This window comes from Anguilla rostrata, chromosome 2 (genome assembly GCF_018555375.3).
Source record: "Anguilla rostrata isolate EN2019 chromosome 2, ASM1855537v3, whole genome shotgun sequence".
Lineage (NCBI taxonomy): Eukaryota > Metazoa > Chordata > Actinopteri > Anguilliformes > Anguillidae > Anguilla > Anguilla rostrata.
Window position 1 is genome coordinate 22844883 of NC_057934.1, and position 19421 is coordinate 22864303.

A 19421-nucleotide genomic window follows, 5' to 3' on the forward strand; every position below is an offset into this window, starting at 1 on the left:
ATCCGCCTTTCATGTCTTGAATATCCGCCTTCATATGGTTGACTTCTGATCGGATTGCAGTCATATTTTTTGCGATTTCAGACCACACTGCTTGTAGTTCTGCTTTGAGGGCATCAACATCTTCCGCCAGTGCACTTTTAAGTTCCTCCCTAATAGTTTTAGACATCTCTCCTCTCAGGGAGGATAAGATGTATGCTTTAATTTCTTCAGCGGCCATATCTAAACTTTCGGTCCGGGTGGGCGAGGGGTGGTCCTAGCATACGCTGTCTCGTGGATCTTGCAGGCCGAGAAGCGCTACCACAGTATTTATATTTTTGGACCTTTTCCGCCATTCAGATCGGTGCTACGCGCATAATTCTACTTATGGTGTCTTTATGGTGGTCTCAGTGAACTTTTAGGCTGGTCTTCATATTAAAGTAGCTGTTTTAATAAGAAAATATTGTAGATTCTGCAGGAGTTCTGAAAAAGACGTTTTACTCCATACCTTGCTCACTAGCGCCCCGTGCTGTCATTTTTAAACGGTTCATCTGATATGGATGAAAATACCCACAAATTAAAGCTGCAAGCAGCGTTGGGAGGGGTCCAAGCATTGGCACTATTGCGCCTCCTATGGAGAGATTTTAAAATGGTTTTGTCCTCATGATCATATACCTTCACCCAACATATCTACTGAATATCATGATTATTGTACAAAATATTGATGAGATTTTGTCAGATTACTTAGTTGCGTCGCCATGGATGTGTCCTGGCCACTTACCGTAAAGGCCTTTACTATGTTGTAACACTTAGATTGCATGTTGTAACACTTAGATGGCTCGGCGTGTATGTGGAGCTGCAGCGCTTCTGTGCCACAACTAAAAAAGGCGTCAGACTAGTGTTGTCATGATACCAAAATTTTGACTTTGATACCGGTACCAGGTTTAGCATCCCAATACTCGATACTGAAACGATACTTGAAACTTAAACGATACTGATTCAATACTCGGTACCTAACGATACTGAAATTACCTTAATAGATCAGAAACTGAATGTCCACAAGGGTTGACCTCATTTCTGAATTTACGGTTTATTAACAACCTTTAAGTTGAAGCCTGTTCAACATATTAATAAGCATAGGCCTATAGTGTTACAACACTAAACAATAGAAAAATATATTAAATATATTTCAAAATTAAACAATTGTAAACTTTAAACAGGTCTTTCACTTTTAAATAGATCTAAAGACAGGGTATTTTAATAACAATGCAGCATCTTTCTATAATAAAATATTTCCAAATTAGAACACCTATCACTACTGAAGTGAACTGAGTCAAAGCTTGCGCTGTATCAACGAGGTGACTGGCTTGATTGCACAAGCGCACGTCACCTGACTTGGCTACCTTAGTTGCTACTGCCATCTAGTGCAGATTCTACACCTTTCATCCTCTCAGTCAGTAATGTGGGAGACACATTACCCTGGCTTTTACATTTGACCTAAAAGTACCGAACATCGGAAAATTCTAATACCAAACCGTTTAAAAAAAAAAAAAAAAAGTAATAATCTCTAAGATTTTCATTAAAATAAATGTCTGTTAAGTCACTATCTATTGCTGAATTAGGTAACACAATGGTGATTGAGCCTATTATTATATTAATTTATATTATTATTATTATTATTATTTATGATTAAAGAACTGGGTGTCTGTGGCGACATTCCCGGGAAAAAATCACAAGCGGCGCACAGTTAGGGACGCGTTTTCCATCACCCATCAGTGGTTGGTCCGCCAGAGAGGGTAGGCGGAGCTAACGCAACAGGCTTGCTCTTCAACTCACTTGTGTGTGAGCAGCGTACTGTTTTTTCCGGTGTCTGCTAGCATTACAATAACAGAGAAAGGGAGGGGGGGGTTATGGAACCCTAATATGTTTTTGTGTAACATGAGAGGTCATGTTATTTGTTGATGTAGATTTCGTATTACATTTGATGACAATGTAACGTTACTAAATTACATAGCTATTTGCACAGCTAACGCTAGCTACCGGACCATGTCAATAAAGGCAACATTAGTTTAGACAACGTTGCGCATAGTATCCATCTCTCATATCAGGTAACGTTGCGTTAGCTAGCTAGCTAATGTAATTAACACAATCTAATGTCAGCTAACAATTAGAAAAAACGCTAGCTAACACTACCGACCGGTACCGACCTCTCAAACCGTCTCTCGAATGCAATGCTACCTTGTTGCAACGTTGCAATGTAGCTAACTAAAAGGCCAGTTCAGATCAATGATTCGCAACAAGACTGGATGCAACTTGCAAAATTCCAAGACGTCTGATTGTAAACGTTCTAAAACTGCACTTGGCGATTTGACAAGGTGGGTCTTTTGATACCCCAGGCAACGGCTTCAGACGCCCTGCAACTAACCAGTTCGCAATTTTCTCTGCAACATTCTAAAACCGTTTCGTCTCGTTGCGAGTCATTGATCTGAACTGGCCTTAACGTTACCGTTATTTACACTGCCCTCAAGTTGATCAATATATTGATTGGAATAAAGCCGAGGTATAGGTGGAGCAGAGACGGGACTGACTTCTGTGAAAAGATGTCAAGCCGGAGAAAACGAAATAAAAGAATACAGCAGTATGGATTAGCATTGTTATTATTTTATTACGCTTCCTCATGTTACTTCAGCCTTGATGCCCTTTTTTGTTGAAATCTCCTTTGTTTTTGTTTTATTCTTCTTATTCTGATTGCTAATTTAACACCCAGCTCAGCTTTATTCTCAAACAGTTTAGCTAGCAAAACCAGAAACAACAAGGCAGTTGTTTCAAAAATATCACACAACAATCATTCACGAAAAAGACTGTTTATTGTGCATGAGAAACATACTTGCACAAGCCACAGCGAATCCTGCGAATTCTTCTCTGCAGTGTAAAGATGTTCATACCGGGCAAAAGGATAAATAAAGTTTGTGGAAATTGATAATCACTAATTCTACCCCAGGTCTGCTCCAGCATTTTAACCCCGGCTCGGCAGTGTAAAGACAGCTTAAGTTAGCCTAATGTTAGACAATGAATGAGTACATAAGGTTACTTGTATCTCATAAAAAACACGTTTTCAACGTACAAAAATGCCAAGTTACTAAAAAGTATTGATATCAAAATGACGCCAAGTTACGATACTACAAACAATATAGGCTATCTTGCCTCACCGAAATGACATAAGATGTATCTCAAAGCAATGCTACCCAATATTTCCTCAGTTCTTTCAAGTCACTTGGCCCTGTGTTTTCTAATCTTACCATTTCACAATGTCATGCAAACTTTCTGTCTAATCAAAGAGACAAATATTTCGAATTGCCTCATGGAACACATTGAACATTGTACATTGAAATTAATGTATAAATTCATTAATGTACAGAACTGCTGCTGAGCAACGACAGGAAGCACATTTCTCCGGAAAACATGGTTATACTTGCTTCTGAACTGAATTTGAGTACATGTGCAAGTTATTGTATATTTGCTACGTACAATAAATACTGCATGTAAAACACATATTGTACATACATACATAGAGAACTTCTTTATGCGCATGGGGACATTTCCCTGGCAGCATCTTACATTCACATTCACGAACACACTTGTACCAAGAAACATACTATCATTCACGCAACAGAAAGCCTGGGCAGCGAAATACATAGGGCTACATACCAATACAAATTGGACATACACACACCTATTCAATCAATCTTGACTGTGAGAGAGCCATCCACACATATATTTGGCCTGTTCATGTAGTGCATGCTTATACACAGGGCCAAGTGACTTGAAAGAACTGAGGAAATATTGGGTAGCATTGCTTTGAGATACATCTTATGTCATTTCGGTGAGGCAAGATAGCCTATATTGTTTGTAGTATCGTAACTTGGCGTCATTTTGATATCAATACTTTTTAGTAACTTGGCATTTTGTACGTTGAAAACGTGTTTTTATGAGATATCAGTTCTTTTTGCAAAGCGTTTTATTATGAGAGTGAGAAATGCGACCCTGCAAGAAACGGTTGTGGATTATGGCTATCGTTGTGTGAATCTGTACAGTCTGATGAGCGTGTACCGTTCAGCAGTTTCGGTTTGCTATATATGTAAAACAGTGGCTGTGAGAAACGATGCAGTGGCGTAAGCGTAAACGCATCAGAAACGCAGATGGAATATGGTATGTACTCACGGATTTGACGTCCATCCAACGAGCCTTGACTGACAAAGTAATCAACACGCCCGTAGAATTATAACTCCCTAGGTCGCAACTTGTGTAGCCTTCTGTCCTGCTCCGTTGTCTGTTATTTCGTGGAGATGCACTATTAGTGTTTGTAAGGTTTATCCTTCTGTCCTGCTCCATTGTCTGTTATTTCGTGGAGATGCACTTTTAGTGTTTGTAAGGTTTATAAGGCATTTTGATAGGCTAATCTGCAGGTAGGAATCCTCTTCGCCGTTTTGCTAAACTAGAACCGGAAAACATGATAGTGGAGAATAGGAGCAGACGCATATGTCCCAGCAGGCTTTGCATGTGAGAGAATAACAACAGTGTGAGAGAAATTAAAATGAAATTACGAAATCCCGTAGTTGAAACAATATGTTTTTAGCAGAATGGGCATGTAGGTGAAGGTTGACATGATCACGGAGTATAGTGCGAAGTAAATGGAGTGACCATGAGCGTCCTTATATTCCTTATCGAATGGTATATATAACAGTCTGTATTGAACGTTGGTTGTTGAAGGGGAGGGTCAAATAACATTGCACACATTATTTGCCTGTAATGTAATCTTTTGCACTAATGTGTTTTTCTCATGTTCAGTGCTAATAGTTATACTTATGAGTGAATCATGATTTTAAATGTAATGTTTTAATGCGGATTTGCAGAACGTACATACGTAGTAATTGTGTGTAGCCTATGTGGCTAGATAGAGAACAGGGCGAGGTAACATGAATGTAGAAACGTGGCGTTTGCTGAGATTAAGGTTTTGTACGGTTAGTAGAAATGGCACAGTGGTGAACCGATGTAACTTTTAAATAAAAGGAATACATTTGCGTCATGAAATGCATATGGGTGGCCGTGAGCGAGTGAGGTTTACCAGTGTGTGACTTCGTTAGCTAATGCCATAGCTATGCAATGCGTGAAATATCATTAGCGAACCTGCCGGTGGTTTTAAAGAAGAACACAAGCCAGTAAGCACAGAAGAGCTTCCGTTGAATCCATATGGCTTAGCAATATTGTAGGCAGTCAATAACTGAACGTACAGACGGTAAGTCATAATGCATCTTAGCAATATTGTAGCCGGTTAATAACTGAACGGTGAACGGCGGGTAGATATGGTGCAAAAGCAATAATTAAGAAATAGTAGACAATTATTAGTGAGGGTCGAAGCAAGTTAAAGAAACGGGTTCCAAGCTGGGCTTGAACATCCGACCCAGTGTTCCCAAGCCTGTAACCTTACCCACGAGGCCACAGACGGATTAGCTGTTCAACCTGCGGAGTTACAGAATGTACATAAGTAGTAATTGTTTGTAGCGTATGCGGCTAGATAGAGAACAGGGCGAGGTAACATGAATGTAGAAACGTGGCGTTTGCTGATATTAAGGTTTTGTACGGTAGCCAAGTGAAGAAATATAGTTAACAGAAATGGCACAGTGGTGAACTAGTGTAACTTTTTAATGAAAGGAATACATTTGCCGTGACTTCGTTAGCTAATGCCATAGCTATGCAATGCGTGAAATATCATTAGCAAACCTGCCGGTGGTTTTAAAGAACACAGGCCAGTAAGCACAGAAGAGCTCCCGTTGAATCCATGTGGCTTAGTAATATTGTAGCCGGTTAATAACTGAAACGTGAACGGCGGGTAAATATGGTGCAAAAGCAATAATTGATAAGTAGGCTAGTAGACAATTATTAGTGAGGGTTGAAGCAGGTTAAAGAAACGTGTTCCAAGCTGGGCTTGAACCTACGACCCCATGTTCCCAAGACTGTAACCTTACCCACTAGGCCACAGGCGGACTAGCTGTTTGAACGGGAAATGTTTCAGAATAAAAATGTATGGGTATTTTGCGTGTGTATGCGCGTTTTTGATTGGGTCGTGTACGTGCAGATTTGGCTGGTGTCAGTGAAATGTCCAATGGGGAGACATGTTGTTAGTGGGATAGGCGGCAGGAAAAATAAGAATGAGAAGAAGAAGAAAGAGAAGAAGAAGAAGGAGAAAACGCAAAATCCCCTTAGTTTGGGGCTTTATTGTGTGGACATGTGAAGTTGTTTATGAATTCTGTCTGTTGAAATGGGGTCAGAATGTACAGAATTTAATGTTTTTAAGGGCTGAGTGTCTGTGGCTGTTGTGGTTATTTCTGTGGGGAACCCTGAAAAGTGCCAAACTCTCGGTGCTGTATAGGTATGGGGGCATGCCCCCGCCAAGGCGTAACTTGGCGGGATGGCATACCTGCCATCCCAATAACAACCATTTTTTATTCAGTAAATAATAAGTGTAATAGTTGGCATGGCCCAGGTGCCAACTGACTGACGTCACAAAGGCGACACTGGTTGGATCCGGTTGGATCTATGGGAAGTGAGGTCCAAAAACACACCTGCAATTACCGCTTCTCTCCATTGGTACCGCCAAAGAGAACGAAATGGAAATCTTCGAGATTGTAACTTTAAGTACCGAATAAGTGCTGAAGTTTCGGTATACCATGCAACACTACGTCAGACACATATTCCAATCCATTGCTCAGCTTAGCAGAGAATGCACATTTCAGAGCGCCTCAGAGACAGATAGAATAATAATGTATATTTCAAATAATAAATACGACATTGAAAAAAACTAAACAAAAAACGAAATATCAACTCGCCGTCCCTGCTACCTGTGCGCTGCCCGCAGAGTAGCCTACCGTATTATTTATTTCAACATTGGCAGACTACAGCATAAATTGCGCCTTTTTTTAATATTCAATATTAGTAATTGCAGCGAAAAACTGTGGATGTAGACACGAGATTTTGTTATGTTATGGTAGCAACGGAACGAAGCGGACTATATATGTATTACCGTCATTGTTTTATTATACCAGCGTGTTTTCGCGCGTTTGCACAGAAACTCAAATACTATCAATAAAACGGTGTAGCTATTTCTCAGCATAATGAAAAATTCAAAGACTAAACAAACTCACCCGATACTGTCTTCAAATGGATCCATGCCAAAGAAAAGTAATTATTCATCCTCTCAAAAAGCTTTTACTAACAAACTTTTAGTAGCCTAGCATGCACTCTGGCTGGCACTGACTTCCATTGCTTCCCCGACGTTCAGACCCTCCCCTCACTGACAAAAAACTAGACCCGACGGTGTCGGATTACTTAGTTGCGTCGCCATGGATGTCTTCTAGCCGCTTGCCGTAAAGGAGTTTACTAGATGTCGTAACACTTTAGATTTGGAGCTACAGCTCTTCCGCACCCCAACTAATGAAAAAGTCCAAATGGCGGGCAAACAGTATGGTGGACATAGGTGCTCCCAATGGCAAAGTTGTAGAGCACATTCAGATGCATCGGTCGATGAAGTTTTGTGTTGATCTGACTTACGGTGTGGGAGTTATGACCCTTTGTTATAGCGCCACCATCTGGCCGACATAGCTGATCTTTAGTGCCTGAGTAGTGGGGGACCATAGGAACCCACCTACCAAATTTGGTTGCTATAGGACTTATGGCTGCTGAGCCTCAGACACTTTTATCGGAGAAAAATAATAATAATAGTAATAATAATCATTATACAATCAGATACAATAGGGTTCCACCAGCTTCGCTGCTTGGACCCCTAATAATAATAATAATAATCCTAACAGATACAATAGGGTTCCACCAGCTTCGCTGCTTGGACCCCTAATAATAATAATAATCCAAACAGATGCAATAGGGTTCCACCAGCTTCGCTGCTTGGACCCCTAATAATCCTAACAGATACAATAGGGTTCCACCAGCTTCGCTGCTTGGACCCCTAATAATCCTAACAGATACAATAGGGTTCCACCAGCTTCGCTGTTTGGACCCCTAATAATAATCCAAACAGATACAATAGGGTTCCACTAGCTTCACTGCTTGGACGGTCTGCACTTCAACCTCATTGTATCCTTTCAAACTCAAAGTGCTGGAGTACAGAACCAAAATAACAAAAAATGTGTCACTGTCCAATTAATTATGGTGCTCATTATATATATATATATATATATATATATATATATATATATATATATGTTAGGGTTGGGCCAATGTAAGAATTTTCAAACCGGTTTGATATTAAGCCAAATACCGGACTGGACCGATAATTCCGAATTTCACCACTAGGCGTCGCACGTGACTCAGCCGCTCCCGAGTGGAACATAATGAGAGCACGAATGAAAGTGTAGCGGCTTTACCGTCGTCAAGCAAAACTCTGGTTGGTAGTCTAGTACTATTTGCACCGTTGTTAAGCAAAAGCCCCCATTAATTCTATGAAAACAATGATTCTATCGAGAACAAATAGTTCCTTCTCATTTTATACCATTCAATTAGCACCAATTTTGTCATTACATTATTTAATAAAACTGCATGAAACCATAAGTCAATCAAATTAATCTCCCTAGCACTGTCTTGCTTTTTAAATGGTGTGGTCGCACAGTGTAGACATAACGTCTTTCTAAGACCCTCAGAAACGGGTTTTGAATGTCAGCTAGCTTTATGATAGATTCGCGTCACGTAGCCAACATTAAAATTCTTGGTTTTAGGTCAGAATGATCTCACGGCATGCTTGTTATCCCGGCTAGCTAGCTAGCTAACTATTGAATTGTATTCTAAACAGCGGTTACTATAAACGCAATCGTTCACAAACATACGGATGAAAATGCGTCTGTAGCCGTGAGTTAAATGCGTTAGGCTACGCCTATTCTACTGTCCAAATAAGGGATGATTCCGATTTGTAAAGCTAGCAACAGTAACTAGAAATGTGATTCAACGTTGCCATCAATTGTGAAACTGGACATTGAAAAGGGGAGGGGATGTAACAACAATTAAAAAGCGAAAGAATAATGTTGCTATTTAAACTGCTTTAGAATGCTGGATTTTGTAGCGCATTGATTTTCTGTTAAAAGATCGAGGTGTTCCTTTACTGAGAAATAATGCCCACCCTTGGACCACTCAGAATCGAGTATTCAGCCAAGCCGTTGTATAATGAAATTTGATCTCCTTGTTGCTGGCCTCGGCACTAAATTGCGCACAGCCTGTCAATGTTTTTTTTTTTTTTTGCACTCAGACACTAGTGGCTCCGTTTATAAACAAACATAATATTACCTTAATCACGTTGTCGCATTGCTTATGACTAATGCAATACAAGTTAGATTTAGCACCATCGGCACAGGTTGCTGATGTAGTCTACTTTTTAATTTGCCAGAAAGTCTCATAATGACAGTGAGTACAGTCGGTTTGCATAAAATCAAAGCTCATACATCGGACCGGACCGGCAAAACGGGAAACCGACCCAACATTAATATATGTACATATCTACTCTCAACAAGCCCTAAAGTTTTGTATGGACAGTTTTCCTTTCTGTTTCATTTTTACTCATTATGTGTAATACAATATATATTTCTATCCTTCACCTTATCTGTTTCCACAATCTTGGGGGAGGCGAAAAACTGTGTATGTGACAAATAATTATTATGACCTTAATACAAATAATATTATTATTACTGCACTATAATATGACAGTTCTGTGTGTATGTGTGTGCTTTTTCGGATATGTGCCATGCACCTTTCGTCACATCCCTTCCAAATTGACCATTAATACTGCTTGGAGGTCTGCCCTTTGCACAGGATATTTTTAAGGGGTGGGGCCACAGGGTCGAGAGGGATCAGGGGAGGCTGCGGGTGAAATCAATGGAGAGCGCTGGGGTACAGGGGCAAACGTCTCAGGGGTCAGGGGAGGGTCAAGGAAAAAGGTTGCAACGCCCAAAGGGCGCTTTGTTCTAGTTTTTGTAAAAGGCAGGCAGTGTGCCCTCACTTCTGAATTCAGAAACCATACAGGGTTAGAAATAGAGGTAGGATCAAGGTACGGGATGTGCGATGGCGAGAAGTCAAACCTCTGGTCAAATGAGGGGATTGCTATATATGGGGGTCAATTTTGGCTGCTCTGTGGACGGCACCGCACGGTTTCCCTTTGTTACTGTTTCGCAGGGTGAGTTTGAATAACTTGTGTATTTCTAACTCTGCGACTGTGTCCTTCCGCAAGAATGTATTGTTCTCTCCATCCATGGGGAGTTCAATACATTCGCTTAATACTTGCAGATGTTTCCTTGGTGGGGAAATGAATATATTCTATAAACCACAATGTTAAAATTAGGGACCTCTGGTGCTAGAGAAAACCACAATTTCTAGTAAAGGCACTGGGAAGTGGTATTGACTTTAGTCATGTAATTTACTACATCGATTCCCATATTATTTGTTCCAAAAGTTTTGCAGTTCCCTGACTGTGCCCCAGTCTCATAGCTAGTGCTTCTGAGTGCTTTATTGAGATAAAATGGCTGTCGGTATGGTACCACGGCACCATGGTGTCGATGCTCTTTTAATTAATCTCTTGCTTTTTGTCTCATGCTCCCCCTTTTCTTTCCCTGTTCTCTCTTCCATTTTCTTTTTCTATTTCATCCTCTCTGTTTCATCCTCCATTAATTTTCCCTCTGTTCTGCTCATTTCTTTCTTCCTCTGTTTCTCTCACTCCATCACATCTGCCTCTTCTTCCTTCCATGTTGCTCTAATTCCTCCCTTCCTCTGTGTCATCCCCTGATCTGCCTCTCCTCTATACTTTCTCCAATTATTTCCCTCTTTTTCACTCTTCTCATTTCTGCCACTCTAAATCCTTCCTTCCCTCTCTCTGTCCCTCTCTCCCACTCTGTTTCTCACTCTCTTTTTCTCTCTGTCCCTCCCTTCCCCACTCTCTCGATCTCTCTCTCCCCCCTCTCTCCCTCCCCCTCATTCTCTTTCCATCGCTCACCCTCTCTCTCTGTCCTTCCTCTCTGTCCCTCGCTCCTCTCTGTTCTTCACTCCCCTTTCTCTGTCCCTCCTCCCTCTGTCCCTTCTCTCTCTCTCTGCCTCCCCCCCCCCCCACCATCTCCAGGTCCAGACTGCTCCCTCTCAGTTCCGTCCAGTGAGTCCTTCTGGGTCCTCCCCAGTGTGAAGCCCTTTAGTCCCTCTGTGGGCCGGGCATCCCATAAGGCCGTGGTGCAGGGCACTCTTATGTGGGTGATCGGAGGCTACACCTTCAACTACAGTTCCTTCCAGATGGTGCTAAAGTGAGTGTGTATCAGGGCTCCGAACCTCCAATAATGCACACTCATTTCATTCTTCTTTAGGCTACCCCACACCTGGCTCACTATGAAAGCAGTGTATGCCTTGAGTATAGTGTTCGTAATTGTATTTGTGGCAGATGATTTTTACAGGCTCTTTAATCTTTTGAATGTAAGAATTTATAAACCAGTTCTTCAAAATAACTTGATAATTTCTCTTACTGAATTACTATTTTCAGAAGTTCTATATGTTTTTTGTTTTAAAAACCAATCATCTGTTCATTCATCTGTGTAAAGGTTGAATAATTTTTCAACATTTGTTTCCACAAAACGTCTATAGCACCTGTAGCTGCTCAGATTCAGCACCTTCCTCAAGGGTAGATGTCTGTGCTTGAAAATGCTTATAAATTAGGGTGTGGCTTTGTACCTGAAGGGTTGAGGAATCTGGAGAGGGGTCTCTATGGTTTATTTATATTATGTTGTCATGACGCCGCCCATCGCAATCTGCACCGCAACAGAACAAACAAAACAAAGAGTCTCCAAATGGACATAAAATGTGTAAAATGTGTCAGTTGATTATTATTCACTGACTAATTAAGCTGTGCCATTATTACGCCATATTTACATACATATCTATATATATATATATAGACTCACACACACATATATATATATATATATATAGACTCTCTCACACACACACATATATATATATATATATATATATATATATATACACACACACACTGATCAGCCACAACATTAAAACCACCTGCCTAATATTGTGTAGGTCCCCCTCATGCCGCCAAAACAGCTCTGAACCGTCAAAAGTTTTTAAAATCATGTGGAAATAATTCACCCTCTAACAATATCTTAGCATTTTATAGCCCTGTAGCAACTAACAATGTAATAAACTACCAATAGTGTAATAACTCCCAATAATGTAATCCATTTCAATTTTTTTATGTAATAAAAACCAATAATGTAATAAGTAGTAGTAGTAGTGTACTTTATTGATCCCCAGGGGGAATTTGCACTGTTGCAGCATCAAAGACAACAAAGTAACACAATCAGATACAAATTTACAGTAGATACAAAATATCAGATACAAATATACAGAAGATACTGATATATATAGAAATCCAAATATACCAGAGGACACCTTCAGAGGTGGAGTCCATGCCTCGACGGCTCAGGGCTGCGTTTCCCAGAGTCTCCTTAGCGCTACGTGCGTCGTAAGGTATACCTTAAGCTTTTTGGTCCAGTTTCCAGCGCTCAGCAGTACCTTGCGCTACGTGCGTCGTAAGGTATACCTTAAGCTCTTCCTTTAGGTCTCGAGCTGTTTCCCAGCGTCTCCTTAGCTAAGGTATACCTTAATTAAGGTATACCTTTAAAAGGGTGGTCTGAGGCACTCGTAAGCTGTCCCTTAGCGCTGCGCTCCGGTAATCCTGTCACAGTTTTGCCTTATTATGCCAACATTTTGCTTTTCAAATCGACAGTTGTACTACAGTGCGCATCTAGTAGCACATCGGCATGCAAAAATGAGTTTAATATTAACTTTACGAAAAGTAATTATCCAATCAACGTGTCTGTGCATAGCACGTCGTGAGAATGTTGTCGTTTTACCTGTCTATCCCCATCATGATGGTAATTAAGTATAGGGCCTATCCATAATAATAATCCAATTTGTGAAAAGAAAAAAAAAAGTTTTTTTTAATTTATACGTAGTGGCGCTAACTTAGGATATGGCTTTTCTGACTGCATACCCTGTAGAAATTAGTTCGTTTGTGTGTGAGTCAATGATCACACTGACTTGGAACAAACCGCCGGTTTATTAAAAATATAAAACCTGTGTGTGCAAAAACAACGTTGAGTGAGTCTACTTGCATGACCGAACTAGAGCACGTTGATTGGCCTAGCCATAAACACACATACAGGTACAGTGGCTCATAATGGACAAACATAGCCAAATGATCTACATCCCCTTCCATTAGCTCACACCTATATAAAACAAAATAGCACTGGGTAAATATCAACATTACGGAACATTTTTCTTACCATGTTGTTTTACGATTTTCGGTAAACAGCCCAATAATGATATTCTTGGTTAAATTTAAGATTATCCAACAGCAAATTAAGGTGGATGAACAAATCACTTTAACAGGTAGACCTATTCATAAGGCACCCTGTATATAATTCATCATGATCAATTTCCACAGACGCGCTTTTGCCTTTCATCTACGATCATTTTTGCATTGCAGAGAAAAGTTCGCGGGAATCAGTGCAGTGCAGTGATATGCTGCTACAGTTGCCTATATATTGTGTGACAAAAACAAATTAACATTAGACCTTTGTTTCAATAAGAACAAAATAATTCACCCATATGTAGCCTATATCCTTTTCCCTGGGCTTCCACGAAGTCCCAGACTGTGGCTTATATGTCCCGATTGATGCTTTTTATTTTATCCTTTGTAGCCTATATGTACGTATTTATTGAAACTATCACAAGGTCTCGTCTTAACGGACTCTTAAAGAGATTAGCAGATGATCTCTAGTAGGCATAGCTTCCTCTTCTGCAATATTAGATTGATGTAAAATACTTATCACAACACGTGTAATATTAAAACGTCATTCACAAGCCTTTACAAGTGAGACAATCGATTCGCTTGGCATCGATTGATAAACTTTTCAACTTTTGAAGGCCAGCTCCAACTTACGATGTACCTTTAAGTTGTCCCTTAACAGTTGCCTTAAGGTATAGTCTGGGAAACACTCGTAAAAAAGCGGTTTCCCTTAAGAAGGTATACCTTAAGAACCTTCGTAAAACGTTAAGGTACATCGAAACTCGGAAACGCAGCCCAGAGCTGTTTTGGCGGCACTAGGGGGACCTATACAATATTAGGTCGGTAGTTTTAATGTTATGACTGATCTTTGTATATACAGTGGGCTCCAGAATTATTGGCACCCTTAATAAAAATGAAGAAAAAAGGCTGCATTTAATAAATAGGACGGAGTGTGGCACAGTGGGTAAGGAAGTGCGCTTGTAACCGAAAGGTCGCAGGTTCGATTCCCGGGTAAGGACACTGCCGTTGTACCCTTGAGCAAGGTACTTAACCTGCATTGCTTCAGTATATATCCAGCTGTATAAATGGATACAATGTAAAATGCAATGTAAAAGTTGTGTAAGTCGCTCTGGATAAGAGCGTCTGCTAAATGCCTGTAATGTAATGTAATGTAATGTAAATGACACAGATAATAATCTATATCTTATGCTGAAACATATGGGGAAACTTTATACTTTTATTTCAATACATTTACTCTCATGCTTCAATGTTTTTTTATTAAGTAATCTAATTTTTTCTGAAAACCATAATTATTGGCACCCTAACAATTATTGTAAATAAAATCAAACAAAATTAAATTGGCAATACAATTTTACTTCATGTAGTTCATCTCAGTCTAAAGGAACTATATTGTGTCATTCTATCACTTCCAGTTTCACTAGAGAATAAAAATGAGGTAACAAGCACACAAAATCCCTTTGTCATCCATCAGCATGGGAAAAGCCAAATGACTGTCAATTCAGAAGAGACTGATGGTAATTTACCGTCAGAAATCTGGTAATGGGTACAAAAAAAGACAAACGGTTAAACATACCACTTAGCACTGTAAGGGCAATAATAAAAAGGTGTAAAACATATGGAATGGTTGCAAATTTGGCAGGAAGAGGAAGCAAGTGCATGGTGTCCCCACGGACGGTGAGGAAGATGATGAGGGAGGCCATTAATAACCCAAGGATCACTGTTTAAGAATTGCAGAGATTGGTTTGTTTCTTGGGGTCAACAAGTCTAAAAAAGAACATAAAATAGCACCTCCATACCAATTAACTCTTTGGAAGGGTGGCACAAAGACAACCATTACTGAGCACAATAAACAAAACTAAGAATCTGGACCTTGCCAAACCTCATTGGAATTATGACTGGAAGAGAATGCTATTGTCAGATGAGACCAAAATTGAACGTTTAGGCCATACACACCATCGACATGTTTGGTGGCAAAAGAGGAATGCATACAGGTGAAGCACCTCAAACCTACTGTCAAATATGGAGGTGGGTCATTGATATTTTGAAGATGTTTTGCTGGCAGTGGTCCCAGGGCACTATTTTAGATCAATGGCACAATGAATTCAACAAAGTACCAGGAAATTCTGGCAGAAAATTTAGTTTTCTCTGCTAAGAAGCTAAGACTTGGTCATACGTAGATTGTCCAGCAGGACAATGACTCCAAGCATACATCAAAATCTAAATGGAAAAACGCTTAAGTGAAATCAACATCCATGTTTTCCAATGGCCATCTCAGTCTCCAGACTGAAATTCCATCAAAAACCTGTACTGGTGGGGTGGGGGGGGGGGGGGGTTCCATAAGCACAAACCTAAAGATATCAATGATTCTGAAAAGTTCTACATGGAGCAGTGGTCAAAAATCCCTCCAATTGTGTTCTCTAACCTTATCACAAATTATAGGAAAAGACTCATGGCTGTCATCATTGCCAGGGGTGTTTTCACAAAGTATTAAACCAGGGGTGCCAATAATTGTGGAAATATTTTTTTTATTTAAAAAAATTTAAGACTTTGGTTGATTCCAATGAATTGTTAATCAAGCACACTAGTTTACACATGTTGGAAAATAAAGCTTATGTCAATAACTGTATTATTTTTTAGTTTTTAGCATTTTTTGTACATGTTTACCAAGGATGCCAATAATTCTGGAGCCCACTGTGTATATATATATATATATATATATATATATATATATATATATACACATATATATGTGCACACACAACTGACTGCCCGGTGGCCTGTCCTCTTTTTCTTAGTTATGATCTGGAGAGCAGCACATGGAATGTGGTTCCCATCAACAGTGGACCCCTGCAGCGATATGGCCACTCCCTGGCTCTCTACCAGGTATTTAACACTTTAATAATACTCCCTGTGCCTCTGTCGAGCACTTTAGCAATGCCTGCTGGTCCTCTTTCACATATTTAACACCCTATAAATACTCATTAGTCCTGTTTCAAGCATGTAACCCTGTTTAATACTGACTGTGCCTATAACATATTAAACTATAAAAATACTCCCTGGTCCTCTGTCTGGCATTTAGTAAATGCTCACTAGCAGGGCCGGCCCGACGCATTAAGCAAACTAAGTGCCTGCTTAGGGCCCCCGTGGCCACCAGAGGGACCCCAAGAGCGCTCGAAATGTCCCACAAGAGAGCTTGAAATGTTTTTTGTTTTTTTTTAATATATTATATTATGTCAATGGTAATCATACAAAAACGCAATATTATGTTAACGGGCTGGCTAGCTAATACTACTGGTTTAATCAATTCCTGCTGCCTCTGTCAGAGCTTCATGCGCACTGTAAAGGACGTTAACTGCATTTTGACGCAGGCACACTCAGTCAGACTAACATTAGGTTACTCCTCTGCATCGATGGGAAAAGCAGAAAAACAGTAATGTCGCAAAAAAGGACATAGGCTATCCTTCTGGAGCAGAGAAAAGAAAGAAGAAGAAAACAGAAGCTAACGTTAGCTAGCTAGCTAGTTAACAACATAGCCTAGGTTGTCACGGTCAGAGGTGGGTAACCCGGTTTCAAAGAGTAAAAAGACTGACCATGTATTTGTTCCACCAACATGCACTAAACCAGCTGATCACAATAATTAGTTCTCCCATCATGCTGAAGAGTTATGCTAATTAGAATCAGCTGGTTTAGTGCATGGTGGTGGAGCAAATACATGGTCAGTCTTCTTACTCTTTGAAGCCGGGTTACCCACCTCTGGTCACGGTACAGGGTTTAGGACCCAGGCACAGAGTGGGGAAAAAACACGAAACTCAAAAATGTAGATACAAAAAGACTTTACTAACAAAAAACAGAACAAACAAAAGAGCCACGATGGGCAAAAACACAAACTCCAAAAATATCTAAGAAAACAGAAAACAAGAGGAACTCAAAAACATTGGCAGGGCAGAACACAGGCAGGCAGAGTACAAGGGTAGGTACGTTTGGTCAGAAACAAACACAAGTCAGGAACGAGCACAAAGTCGGAAACAAACACAAGGAACCAGCACCCGAGTCAAGGAGACAAAGAACTTAAATAGACAGGGGTAACAAGACACAGGTGGGAACAATGATAGAATAATTGAAAGCAATAATACAATTAACAAGGGAACGAGCAGGACACAAAACAGAAGTGCCGCCATCTGGCGGCCCAACAAGGAAAAACAGAGACAGAAACACAGAACCATGACACTAGGTAGCATGTCTTGTCTTGTCTTAGGAAAGTTAACGTTTGATTAAACATCCCTAAATAGCCTTGACATCTTAATCCACCTAGTTGTATGTATAATAACAAGCTAGCTTACTAGCTGGCTAGAGAGTTGTTGTGTACAAATTGCTTGCTGCTGAGTATAACAGTTTATGTTGGTAAAATAAACTCATTCTATTCCATCAACTATGTACTCATACTATATTTATGAGTAAGCAACACAGCTACAACTAATAAAATTGATAATGGGTGTGTTAGATTTACAGTAGGTGAATGATCAAGCATTGCCAATAGTCAATAGTATTGGCGGCGCTGAGGCATGGGGGGCCCCCAAATCAAATTCTGCTTAGGACCCCATAAAGGCTTGGGCCGGCCCTGCTCACTGGCCGGTGGTGAAGATCTTTGAAGTATAAGATTGGCCAGTAGAAATGTCGTATAACTGATCTAAAATCTGTGGACTTATCTCAGTTCTGCAGAATTGCTTTGGGTATAACTGATCTCTGATCTGTGGTACTTCTCTGGTACAGTTGAGGCCGAAAGTTTACATACACCTAGGCTAAAGATATTCGCACATTTCATGTTACCATGCATTTCTTTTGGCAAGTCAATTATGGCATCTACTTTGTTCACATTAGAGGTAATTTTAAAACAATTGATTAGAGACAGATTCATTTCAGCTTTAATTCACTATATGAGAATTCCAGTGGGTCAAAAGTTTACATACACCAAGTTGATTGTCTCTTTAAACAGTTAGGAAGATTCCAGAAATTGATATAATGACATTTTAGAAGCTTCTGATTGGCCAATTGTAATAATTAGCAGTTAATTGAGAGTTAATTGGTACCTGTGGCTGTATTTAAGGGCCTACCTTTAGAGGCACTGCCTTTTTGCCCTTGATACCATGGGAAAATCCAAGAAACTGAGCCAAGACCTCAGAAAAAATATTGTGGACCTCCACAAGTCCAGTTCCTCCTTAGGAGCAATTTCCAAACAACTGAAGGTACCACGAGCATCTATACAAACAATTGTATGTAAATATAAAAATCTTGCGACCACACAGACACTGCATTGTTCAGGAAGGAGGCACAAATTAACTCCCAAGGCTGAATGAACTTTGGTCCGAAAGGTTTAGCTGAACCCAAAGATAACAACAAAGGAACTGGTGAAAGAGTTGGAGGCATCAGGTACAAAAGTATCTACATCCACCATTAAGAGTATCCTACATCGCCATTGCCTGAAAGGCTGTTGTGCAAGGAAGAAGCCCCTACTCCAAGACCGGCATAAATAAGCCAGAATTAAGTTTGCCGGTGAAAACCAGGACAAAGACCTAGCCTTTTTGAGGAGTGTTCTTTGGTCAGATGAAACAGAAATTGGCCATAATGATCAGTGCTATGTATGGAGGAAAAAGGGTGAGGCTTTTAATTTGAAGAACACCATCCCAACTGTGAAGCATGGGGGTGACAGCATCACGTTGTGGGGGTGTTTTGCTGGAAAAGGAACTGGTGCACTTCAGAAAATAGGTTGCATCATGAGGAAGGAGGATCATCTAGAAATACTGAAGCAACACCTCAAGACATCAGCTAGAAAGTTAAAGCTTGGTCCCAACTAGGTTTTCCAGCAGGACAATGATCCTAAGCATACCTCCAAAGTTGTAACAAAATGGCTTAAAGACAACAAAGTAAAAGTATTGGAGTGGCCATCACAAAGCCTGAATCCCATAGCAAATTTGTAGACTGAACTGAAAAAGCGTGTCCAAGCAAGGAGGCCCACAATCCTGACTGA

The 19421-nt window shown here is 40.2% G+C and overlaps 1 protein-coding gene across 3 annotated transcripts in view; it reads left to right on the forward strand.

Annotated features, from left to right (window-relative positions):
• atrnl1b (attractin-like 1b) overlaps positions 1-19421 on the forward strand; it is a 268072-nt gene that overhangs the window by 96819 nt on the left and 151832 nt on the right. For all 3 annotated transcript variants that reach the window (XM_064321326.1, XM_064321328.1, XM_064321327.1), the window contains exons 6-7: positions 11144-11318; positions 16192-16279. In XM_064321326.1, the coding sequence (XP_064177396.1) occupies positions 11144-11318; positions 16192-16279 (263 nt within the window). The remainder of the gene's footprint in view (positions 1-11143; positions 11319-16191; positions 16280-19421) is intronic.